The sequence below is a fragment of the Dryobates pubescens genome, chromosome 16, assembly GCF_014839835.1.
Source record: "Dryobates pubescens isolate bDryPub1 chromosome 16, bDryPub1.pri, whole genome shotgun sequence".
Classification (NCBI taxonomy): domain Eukaryota; kingdom Metazoa; phylum Chordata; class Aves; order Piciformes; family Picidae; genus Dryobates; species Dryobates pubescens.
Genome location: NC_071627.1, coordinates 14609898 through 14622805, shown reverse-complemented (window position 1 = coordinate 14622805; position 12908 = coordinate 14609898). Strand labels below are relative to the sequence as shown.

General features: G+C 36.6%; 1 protein-coding gene across 2 annotated transcripts in view; it reads left to right on the top strand.

Moving 5' to 3' along the window:
- The window catches only part of GABRG2 (gamma-aminobutyric acid type A receptor subunit gamma2), a 64852-nt gene that overhangs the window by 26397 nt on the left and 25547 nt on the right, over positions 1-12908 (top strand). For both annotated transcript variants that reach the window (XM_009902319.2, XM_054168331.1), the window contains exons 5-6: positions 1186-1268; positions 1947-2084. In XM_009902319.2, the coding sequence (XP_009900621.2) occupies positions 1186-1268; positions 1947-2084 (221 nt within the window). The remainder of the gene's footprint in view (positions 1-1185; positions 1269-1946; positions 2085-12908) is intronic.

Genomic DNA, 12908 nt, shown 5'->3' with positions numbered 1-12908 from the left:
GGAAGCAAGAAGGATTTCTACACATGCATCTTAAGCGAAAGGAAGTCTAGGAAAAGCTTTTCTTCTGTGCCACGAATAGTACTTCCCTCAGTCTCAGAACAAATTAGGTCTGTTCCTAAATCCTTAATGTATAAAGATTTGCTTTGGCCATTGTTAATCTTGCAGATAGTGGTCACAACATTCGTCTGCATCCTACAGAATGAGAGCCAGGGGCTCATTTACTAACAGCACCTACATGCAGGAGCCAGGAGACAAAACCAAGCCTGAACCTACACTTTTCCTAGTGTAGGATGAAGTAAACATCACTCTGCTATTTTATTATTTATTTCCCTCTGTCCCCCCACCTCCTCCCTCATATCCAAAGTCCAAGTATCATGTGGCTCGTGGCTGGGCTGGGACTAAGCATGGACTATCAACAGTTAAAGGACTGAATGAAAAATGGTGGAGTTTTTAGGAGAAACATCAGGAGATACATCTCATCTAATTTTGGATGTCTAAAATTACATGTCTATACCTGATCTATAACACCTACACCACCTGAGTTATCATGGAGAGTTTCCTGATAGTCAGTTGAGAAAAACACCTTTCAGTACATTCTTCTGATTTAATATAAAGGTCTTATTTTGGGGAAAAAAATTAAGTATATCCTCAGAGCACCTTTCGAGTAGCTATGAAAGTAGTCTAGATGGATGTCTTGGATGCAGCTGTCTAAATTTGGACTCCTATCCATCATTTCTGAAATAGAATTTATGTCACACAAAATACATTTTCCTAGTGCATTATGGCATGTTGTGACACAGAGATTTGTCATTGCTTGTGAGATGACTTGTATATCTACTACAGATTTGCCAGTCATGAGTAATGCTTACATTTCAGATGCACAGGAACAGAACTGTAATATCTTATTCTATTACACAGTTCAGAAAGTTGATGATTGGGATCTGTGTAACTAAAAAAAAAGAAACACTGCTTATTAGTAACCATGTCTTTCTATGCCTGGAGTGTCCAAGTGAATACATGTACATGTATACTTTAGTTTTGATACATAGATAGATAGATAGATATTATATTTGCATATTTCATAGTCAGGTTCCATAGTAGCAAGAATCTCATTTTGCTTGCCATGGTGTTTTCAGGACAAACTTCTCAAGTGTGTTCTGTATATCCTGATCTCTTTCTCCTCAGGCTGACAATTGATGCTGAGTGTCAGCTACAGCTGCACAACTTCCCAATGGATGTCCATTCATGCCCTTTGGAATTTTCAAGCTGTAAGTAACATGCTTTGATATATACTTTTTCTAACTCACACTGAACCATTTATTATAAATTTATATTTACATACTTAGAGGCAGTGAGGTTTGTATTCTTAACTAGACATAGTCCAGTGGCTTCCAGTTTTATTAGAACCTTATTTTCAAGTACATAAATCATATATCTTCACAAATTTAATTGAAGAATGCTATATAAAACATGATACAATTTCTGGGACCTATGTAATTAATTTATGCTTTCATCTTATTATAACAGAGACATTTTTACTTTCAGTATCAAGGTCTCTTGGACTGATACTTTTTCTTTGTACATGGGTGTTTTACCGTTGCAATAGTTGGAGACAACTATTTGATGTTTTGCAGTCAGACCAAGGTATGATTTTTCTGGTCCAGCTTCATACTTCTGGCCATAATTAAAGGACAGGAAAAATCATATCCTATTGGGTCCACAGAAGTGGAAAATTTGAAAAATGTGTCTGAAGTGATATTTTAATTTATAATAAAGAAAACAAAATGTGACATTAAGTAAGAGGCACTACTAGGTAACATGACAAAAATATGTCTATAATTTGCTTGTAATATGCTTCTCCTTTTTTTTCCAAAACCAGAAAATAGTCTTTTTTGTCCCCAAAGTATACTAAAATCCTAGCATTCTGTATTTTTCGTTGCAATAAGATGGCTACCCAAGAGAAGAGATCATTTACCAATGGAAGCGCAGCTCAGTGGAAGTGGGGGACACCAGGTCCTGGAGACTTTATCAGTTCGCCTTTACGGGATTAAGAAATACAACTGAGGTGGTGAAGACTACTTCAGGTAAGATGATGGATCTGTTTACCTTTAAATTAATTAAATATTTTATTGACAGAAAGGAAAAAAAAAAAAAAAAAAGAAATCTCCACTTAGAACTAAGCTTTGGTACTGAACAATTACAGACTTTTAAATACCTATGGAATCATCTCAACTTTAATATTCCTGAAGAACTCACAGGAAAGAAAGCAAATTGCTGCCTACTGTCCATTCCTATCCTCCAAGAAATACCTAGAACTGTCAGTAGACCTATGCTTTAGAATACAGCACAGCTGAACCACTAAATGATAATTTGATCCTGATTTGAATGTTTTACAATCCCCTTCCAGAAGCAGAAAGTAGGCCTGCACAGAAATGAAATTCAAAGTCCCAACCTTACATCAGCTCCAAGCTTATTTTGTTCCTGAAAACAGATCACATTCAACCCTCATTAAAGAGAACAGCCTTACAAATCAGAGTCTCAGATGATTTTCTTGTTTATTTCTGTCTCCTTGGAAACTTAAAATTACAAATGGGGAAGTACTCAGCATTTAATAAAAATAGTAATTTTATCCCTACTAACTAAGCAGGAAAATACATTCCTCTAGACACAGAGAATGTTTATTTCTCAGGTGAAAGAAAATCAGTGAATACATGAAAGAATCTGAAGAGGAATTGCATGTTAAAATTCGTGTATATGCATGATATCTCTTTTCTCTGACATCTCACATTCTAAAAGAGCAGTGAAATAAGAACAGTTTTTATTTTAATGTTGCTTTGGATGTTTACCTTACTTTATTGTTCTGGCAAGTACATTGATTTAAATTCAGACATCTGTGTTCATTCTAACCAGAAGTATCCCTATCCATTTTATTTCTAAAAGGTCAGCAGTGCTGTTATATTCAAAAGGCCAGTGAGATAGGCTAGAATTGAGAGGAGCCTGCTGTTAATCACACTGGAGAGCAAAGACAGACATTGAGAATTAATTCAAGTTCCAGCTCCTGAATCACTGGACATGACATGAGCACCAATGACATGTTAGGTCCTATGAGCAGGGCAAAAATGGAATGAATCCTCCAGTCTGTAGATGGTTTTACCTTATGGCATCTTCTGCCATTTTAGCTGAAGAAGCTGTGCAGGCAGCTATTCAAGAAAACATTTGACTTTCCCAGGAAAATAAAAATAAAGTTACAGGAGAGGACAAGATGGTGGCATATGCACGAGTCATAGCTGTTAATAACCACCATTACACACAACAGGGTGGAATTTCCCTCACAGTAAAACTCTCACCTTGGACAGTCACTGCAACAGGCCAAGCACAAAAGGCAGCAGTCTACCTAAGTGCAGTCTAATGTATTTCACCCTGCCCAGGTTTATTTTTCCTTCATTTGAGTTGCTTTTATTGGGTCTTTTTCTTTCCCTTTCTTCTGGAGCCATTCTCTAATAAACTTTTCTTGTACAGAGATAGAAAGTAATAAAATCCATACATGCTACAAGCTTCAGGTCCACTGTTTCAGTGCAGCTTGTGCTGGTGAATAAAAAGCACTTTCTAATGTTCTGCTAATGTGAAGAAAGTACATACTGGATAACAAATAGTAAAGAACAGAAAGCAAAAAGATACTTTCACGTGCAAAGAAAATTTTTTTTCTTCTTTCAAAGGAGTGTTAATGCATTTGAAACTGGAGTAAAACCTATTTCAAGTCGAAGTCTTGTTTCCAGCTTCATGCCTCCCAGTGACTAACATATTCTAGTCCTTAAGGGCTACGCTTGCTAGGTGACTGGGACAGAGAAGAGAATCAGAAATGATGGCTGAGACTTGGTCATTACAAACTCCGTTACCTCTCTTTCTGTCATGCCATAGCTAAACATTTGCAGTCTGGGCTGAGTTATTGGCAGAGAAGGACAAGGACGGTTTAAGCGTAAGCTTCATAAGATCTGACTGGCTTACCAAAGTGACTACATTTATCTGCATGCTCTGCAAATGTATAAGGTTAACCGAAAGGGCCAGATGTCAGCTTTCTGTTCCTGATAAGTTAGCAAATCCCAATAACAGCAGGAAAAAACAACTGGAATATTGCAAGCCATCCTATCTGTTTCTCATATCTGAAGTGAGTCATCCTGAATTGTCAGCTTATTTCTCTCCAAACTGAACATTCACATGTGACACTAATTTTCCTTGAAAGTCGCGGAAGAAGCAATAAGGAATAACTAACTAATGAAATCCAGTGCCCATTAATAAATAGCTGAGACTGTTAAGGAATGTTAACTCTCAAGATTCTGCCCTATGACCACTTTGTTAAAATGACTAAATAGTCTGTAACTTTAATAATACATTACATGTGCATATTCTTTGGCTTTTGCTCTACAACCTACAATGCATAAACATCAGTGGTTTGGTTCAGTTTAGTTCATGTTAAGACATGGTATTATCTTAGTTATATAAACTACTACAGCTGACCTCACACACTTATAAGACAGGTTTGAGATTTATTGTATTACTGAAGTATGCCCATGATCACTGTTCAAACAGTACATGTCTCTGTAATTTATTAAAGAAGCTAAAATATATTCAGTTATTTAAGGGGGTGTGATTTATTAGACATATGGTCTATAGATGGGACAAATATAAAACTACCTCACAAATGTCACTGAAAGTTGGCAGCAAAGGAAGAAAAACAGGTTTTTTTTCACACAATAAGCCAAAATAAGAAAGAGAAGAAAAGTAAAAATGACTGTTCTAGCACAGGATGTATTTTTACATGCTCCATATTCTCATTTAGTATTGCACAATGCATTTAGTTCAAATAAATGGCAGTTCACTTTTTTTTGTATTAAAACCTATTCTGTATCAAATTTGTGACCTTTTATATTCACTCTGGATTAAAAATAAGAAGCAAATTAGTTGAGGAAATAGCCCAGCAAGTCTACTACATATGAATCATATCAGCAAATGCTTCTGTTCTTCACTTTTTGGATGTCAAAATGAAAATATTATAGAGCTTAGAAATAATGATTGTAGAACAAAAGGTGCCTATTTCTTAGGAGGGACTTGAAGGATGTTTTTCTAGTGCACTCACTCAGCTCAGATTTGAATAGGAAGAAAGATGAGCTTTAATTTCTCTGATTCTTACTGCAGTGCAACAAGTGATACAGAAGTGTAAGGTCTGGAAAATACAGCACACAAGTGGATGACATTGATCAGGGGCATGTGGCACTTTTTGAAAAGAAAAATAGGAAAATTCAAAAATTTGTAATCAGCTATTTTAAATTAATAGTAAAATAAAACAGGATGTACATAAGCAAATGCAGAAATGATTAAAAAATAGTAGTTGTATTAAAAAATTCTGAGGATTGTAGCAATCCACAAACACACAAGCACAGAGATTGCTGTTAGGGTTTCAAACCCCCCATCTTTTCTGGGATGCATGGTCCAGAATGTTGCAGGTAGACTTGGGAGAAACAATCAGTGTTCTAATCTGAAAAACTGATGTCAGGTAATTGCTGCACTTTGCTTGTTTAAAAAAAAGTTCATTTTTAAGAGCAACTTCTTAAGAGCAGGGAGTGCAGGAGATTGTAGTAAGTCATGGGTTAGAAAGCATCATCTGTGGACATATCTGGAAGTATGGAACTAATCTGGAATAACTTGTAATTGTTGTCAAAGGAGTAAAGTAAAAATACTGGGTTTGTGCTAACAATAATCAGCACAGACACACGGTATTTAGTGGCATCGTAAAAGCCCTAAGATAAGAGGACTTATGAAATTATATCTCAGACCAGGACAAAAGGACAGCTTATATCTTGAAATTCTTTCCCTCAACAAGTTTTGATGAATTTCATAAAATTACTAGACAAACTGCATTTCTACTCACTATTCCAGCGTTTCTGAAAGTACAAAATACTGTATTATGCAAATCAGTTTGTGAATGTGTAATTATTTAGGACAGATGGAGCTTCTGGTATTCCCAGTTCTGTGACTGGGTAGTTCTTTTTTTAGATCAGACATTGTGCATTGCTTATTCACAAAGCCTGTCCTGAATTTTTATTTAGATACAAAGGCATTATAAGACTAATCAATAAAGAGCAATTCAATAAATTGCAGAGGATCCACAAAACTGGTGAGCCAATATCTGTAAATTCTTTTCTTTTTTTTTTTTTTTTCCTTCCTGTTCTGTGTTTCACAGAACTAATCGGTGCTGTGCAGCAGAGACAGTGTATTGCTCAACAGTGTCAAATTGGTAATTATATATTTATCTTGCTATGCATCTATTAAGCCACATAAAAAATTCTGGGTCTGGTTTCTGTTTTATGAGAAAAATGTGGTCAAGACTATTATTTTGTAAATGAGGCAGCAGGCACCAGTACAGGTTAGAGGTTTCCCTGCTGGAGAGCAACTCCACAGAGAAAGACCTTGGAGTCCTAATGGACAGCAAGTTCTCCATGGGACAGCAATGTGCCCTTGTGCCAAAAGGGTCAATGGTATCCTAGGGTGTATCAAGAACAGTGTGTCCAGCAGGTCTAAGGAAGTTCTCCTACCCCTCTACTCTCTCCTGGTGAGAACACACCTGGAGTATTGTGTTCAGTTTTGGGCTTCCCAATTCAAGAGGGACAGGGAACTGCTAGAGAGAGTCCAGTGTCTCCACTGGAGGATGTTTAGGGGACTTGTGCACCTCCCATATGAAGAGAGACTGAGAGACCTTGGGCTGTTTAGTCTGGAGAAGAGAAGACTGAGAGGAGATCTGATCAATGTCTATCAATATCTGAGGGGTGGATGTCAAGTGGAGGACACCAGTCTCTTTTTGGTGGTGCACAGTAATAAGACAAGGAACAACAGATACAAACTTGAACACAAAAGGTTTCACCTCAACATGAGGAGAAACTTGTTTACAGTGAGTGTGACAGAGTACTGGAACAGGATGCCCAGGGAGGTTTATATAGTCTCCTTTTCTGAAGACTGTCAAAATCCACCTGGATGCATTCCTGTGCAGACTACCCTGAGTGGTCCTGCTTTTGGCAGGGGGGTTGGACTTGATGATCTCTGGTGGTCCCTTCCAACTTCCAACACTGCAATTCCGTGAGGTTGTGTTTGCAGATTTCATATTTCATTCTAATGCACTACCATAACGAATTGAACTGTTGGCAAGCATGCAGTCCCCAGAGGGTTCATAATGCTCTGAAAAAACAAGGAGCCTCCTCTCTATGTTTTATTAGGTAAAAATATGATATGACAGGTGCACATCATAGCTGAAGATTAGTGTTGGGCACATCTGAAATGCCGTTGTGCACAGAAAGCCCTGACAGCCCCATACATTGCTCTAGGTTCTAGTCTAAGTTGATTACAGCATATGGCAGTGGCAAGGAGATCTCTAAAATATCCTAATAGCTATACAATAGAATTTTGCTCCTAGTGTAAGTATTCTTGTCTGTGTTTCACGAACATGTCTTCAAAGCGTAATGATTTAGTATAATTCCCTCTCTCACATACCTGTAGTACATTTCACATTTTCTTATCCAAGTTGGATAACTGTGAGGCAAATGAATATTTATAGATGAATTCACATGACTGCATAAATGAACTAATTCAGTAAGCCGGCTTTGTGGTTCCTGACATCTGTGTACATGCACTTAGAACCATTTATCCTTATAGAATTCCTTTGAGGCAGACAAGAAGATAGGGATAAAATGAAGTCTTCTTAAGAAACTGGACAATGAGTTACAAACAAGAGGAACAGAGGCTCCTCTTGCAATGCATTTGGGTCTCATCTGTACTAGCAGCTTCCGTCCTTGGCAGAATATCAAAAGACCTGAGAAAATCGGTTGCCTTCCCACTTCCTTTATTCATCCAAATGCCTCTCTGTCACCTGGTTTGTACGTGGTTTTGCTATCATTATGAACCCATTCCTGTGGCAGAAGAGCAATAAGAAAATCCCTGCCACCTTAACAGTATAGGCCAAAGGGCAGGGACACATCCAACAAGAAAGCCTATGGATCCAAGGAATACATAGAATTAATAGCTAGTTTTGACCTGGTTTTCTGCTCAGTTATGACCACCACAAAAAAGATCTTTCCACTTTAGTTGGCAAGTGTAGTTTGACTTATATGAAAAACACTTCCATAATGTTGATGCAATGCTCCTTGGAAAAGAGCTTAATTGTAAGCAGTGAGAACTGCAAAGCCATGCCAGTTACATAAAGGGCCATCAGCACTTCGGTGTTAATGAATAGAGCATCCAGAGCCCAAAGACTCCTTCACTTTACTACCTCTTTCACAGTGATAGGTTAGATCTTTGTGGTTTAATGGGCATAACCCCCACCACACATGCACACACACTCTAACACACTTTTCCTGTGGAATCCATACATTTCAAAATAGTGTGGTTTCTATTCAGGTTTGTATCTGTATAGCTTCACATTTAAGCATTCGAGCTCACCTGCTTCTATCTAATCATATAAAGAATTGAAAGGCTCTTTGATGATTATTTTTTATCTTTTGAGAGGGGTTAAAGGCTTTCTTAAAATTCAGTGACAGTAATTTAGTACTTTTTTACTCTCAGTTTTTCCTAGACTCAATGTCAAGTGAGTCATCCCAGCAAAGTGAAATCCTTGACAAGAAGGGTTGTTGGGGCCTGAAACATCTTTCAACCCACCCCAGTGTGACTTCCCAGTTGAACAAAGACTCTTGAGGGTCAATCTATTTTCCTGAGTTTGTCTTTCTGAAGGTTTGCTGTATATGAAACTTGTGACTGCTACAGTTTAAACTGAGCTTTAGAAAGGTCAGGTAAGGATGAAAAAGATTAGCAAACAAGTAAACAAAGAATAAAGGGTAATGTGGAATCTTGGAAGTATTTACACTGAACCTAATGCAAATTGCAATAAGCACAGCAGTTAAAGACAAGATTGATTTTGCAATAAATACAGTGTTGTAGATATAAAATAACAGTAGCTTTAGAAATGGTTTGGTTATTGAGTAGCAAGAAAATAATTAGATCTTCTGGGAAGTTTAAATTATTTAAAAAATAAAGAAAAAGGAATTTGAGCTGGAGTTAATTATAATGAATTGTGCTGAGAAATATTTCGTTCAAAAGGATTAGACAGAATGGATTAGTAGTTAAAGAACAATGTATAATCACAATTCTTTTAGCATTAAAATGACTCCATATATTGAAAGTTTTCCTCACAGTGAATAACTAGGTCTAATAATATATTGATTTAAATAGAGAAATGTTTCATTGTGCTGTTTAAATAATTAAACTTCATGAAATCCAGTGATGAATTGGAGGGTTCCTGAGCACTTCAGCCTTTTCTGTTGTAGAGTCACAAGGTAATCTCCACAACCCATAGACGGATCAACACAATGTTTCACTTCTAGACCATTTTTGTGTTTAAAAATACGTTTGTATGATTTTAAGATAATTTCTTTCACATTTTTCCCCCTTCGCTTTTACCTTAGTTGGCATGTTCCTGCTTTCAGTGGAGGAAAACAAATTTGTTAAGGAAGTTTGAAAGTCATGACATGTTCATGTTCATGATGTGTATAGTGTATAGAGAGCTCATTTAAAATAAGTTTGGATTCGCCTTGGGCACATATATGTCCTAAATAATAAACATATGCCACTAAGGCTGTTCTTACACAGTTAAATCCATTCAGTTTGCAAGTGCAATTTCTAGTTTCTCAATCTCATGTCATTGCATAGCATTTTTAGTAACCTACTTATCTAAGATGCTGTTTTGTTGGGGGAGGTTGTCACTGTGTTTGAATAGATATAATTGAAAGGCTGAGTGCAAGTAAGACAGATAAGTCTGTGTAACAAGAGTGTCTGAGTCAGGCGGCATTGATGGGAGCTAATAATACTCAAATCCAGCCAAATATCCCATTAAAAAGCAAATGAAACTAATTTAACACCATTAAAGTTTAAGGAGACCTTCCCAGTCAGCTTTGATTTCTAATTTCTTGTATCATATAAAACAGGAGAAACATAAAGCAAATAGGCAAGGGTGCTAAATAAAAATGTGTACAGTCTGTACAAGCTTGCAAAACTCCCTGCAGTACCTTGTGATTATAAAATGTTCTACTTATATTTTTAGATATGTGTTGTCTATAATTCCATAAAACCATCCTGTAATGTTGACAACACAATCTCACAGAGGAACATAGTAGCATAATGTTAATCTTGATAGTAATGTTCAAATATTTGATGTTTCACAAACATTAACTCCTTCATTTTTACTGCTAAACCCAAGCTCTTAATTGTAAATAGCATGAGGTTTAATACTGCCTTTTGGAGCAAGGCATAACTGTCCTCATTTTGATGTACATTATAGAAGCTATAAATATGCCACTTATCTCAAAAAGTGATACAGTCTATTAAACGAGTTCTGTGCTACTCTCAAGAAGACTGCATAATTAAGGCTAAAGAGCTGCAGGATAAAATTTATGTAATAATACTTTCTTGTATCATGCCCTACATAAGAGAATTTAAAAATATTTTTCAAGATTTAATGCTTAAAGTACCACAACACCCTTTGTGTGTCTTGATGCTAATGACTGGAAATGATCATGAACCTGTCTGTAAATTGATAATTTTTCTTTCCTGTATGTGGTTATAGCACTGAGAAAATTGGCAAAAGCTTGACTATCAGAAATAATGCATTCTCATTGATTGTAGCTCCATTTTTCATCTTTTTATCTTGAAAATATGACTTTGAATATTTCCAATCACCCTTATGGTTTACCAGATTTTCCTTTCTCATGTCACTGTAGCAAACTACTGATCTGGAACAGAGCTATTAGATTGCTCCAGCTGCAAAATCATAAAGTGAAACAGCAATGTCTTGGAACAGCACATTTTGACTTTGGCTGTACAAGTGCAACAGCAATAACCAGTGCAATTTGTGACAGCATGCTGTCACTCCAGCTATGTTTGCTGTAGTGCTAAGGATCTGAGCTGTGAAATAAGAATTCTTGAATAACTCTCACCATTCTTAGTCATCATGGGAAAATCAACACTATTACTTATTATAAAGAAAATAAATTACTTTCCTGTTTTCTGTTATTATTTTCAAACAATGACAACAATAATATAAACAATTTTTTCTTTCTTTCTTTCTATTTTAAAATTGTCCAAACTCTATGACTAGATTTAATAAAAGGAAAAAGGAAGTAGACTTTCAAGTATAGTAAAGGAAGTCTCTAATTTTCTTCAGGTCTGGGACACACTGCAAGATAAGCAAAGAATTTCCCTGGGAGATTTTATTACTGGTGAATAGTACAAATATTAAAATACCATTATGGCTCTATAAGTCAGAGAAGAAAAGTGAAAGAGGAAAAGATCAACCCTCTGAATACTGGAACATGGAAACATGACATTTCTCTGAACTCAGGAACTGGTTACAGTTTTGTGTCAAGAGCAAAACCCCTCAGTGCCCCAGAGAGGAAAGACACCACAGCACATCCCACAGAGGATTTAGCACCTTGTGCTACCGTTGTTGGTCATGGTAGCGTTATTTCAGGGCTTTGTAATGACTAAGACTGTTGAACTTCCTACCAGCACCCTGACCTAGGATAACCCAGATGGCTTGCCATTAGATGCAGTACTGACTATCCTGTGCAGGAGGATGAATCATTTTATACTCTCAGTAGTTACAACAACTCATGTTAACATCTTGAAACAAGTCAATATAAAAGCAACTACAAGCAAATATTCCCCTGCTGAATTTGCCAGCTTTTGTGGCCACTTCATTAAATTAGCTTTGCAACTAATCATATCTAAATGTAATGCTGTGCTGATGAGGCACATGAGTTGGGTGGAAAATGAGTCTCTAACTTGTATCTCATTCTGGCCCATCTCATCCCTAGTACCACATCCTTAAGAGTTTAAAATAGATTTTTATTTCCAGGTGTGATAAGAGATTTTCTCTAGGGAGAATCAAGCAAGAAAAAAATGAATAGTTCTGTGAGCAGAAGGGCTGATTTTTTATAGATTTTCATCTCATGGCAGAATTCCCTACTGTCTAATGAACATGTAAATGTCAGTTTAAGCTTTCTCAGCAACAGAAGCATTCCTCACAGGTGTTGTCTAAGTCATTTCTCTGGAGTCTACCAAGAGCCAAATTCATGCCAAAACCTTTCTTGGGAGGTGTATGGAGTGGAAGCAGGGTAGCATATGACAGCCCTTCAGATTCCTCTGTGTTATTGACACCATACAACTTCTGTCTTAATAGTGACAATTGGTTAGTATTTCCAGGATTATAAAAAACTTAGCCTTCTGAAAAGAGCAATGAGTAATATTAGTTTTGCTATGGTGAAACTATAATTCTATAACTAGCTTACTTGAGGAATGCAGCTTTGGAGATACAAACTCTTTTTTGTTGTTGTTGTCTAGATGTAATTTTGATGGTAATGGAATTTTATAATCAGGGTTTCCAGCTCATGGTAGGTCAAATAAACAACAAATAATTTCATGTTGAATGCTGCTTGGACAACTTTATTTACACCAGTGTTCCTATTTTCAAACAGTCACTTTGCTTTCAAAGATATTCACATGGTGTTGTTAGGATCAAGAAAGAGGGAGGGAACTACACCAGTAAAACATGTCTTTACCCAAAACTATCATCAGTCATCTTCTTTTGAACTTATTCTACTTCTGGAAAGAATAAAATGTTTAAAATTCATCACGCTGGAAACTGTTGGGATGAAGTTTGAGAACACTGCTGTCATTTCCAACATAAAAACTGAAATTCTTGACAAAAAACAAACCTCCAACTTCTCTTTTCACGCTGCTGAAGTATTTCAAAGCTCTCCTGGCTCTGGCTACTCTCTCTCCCACCTGCCGTATGTGCATATGAATGACAAAGT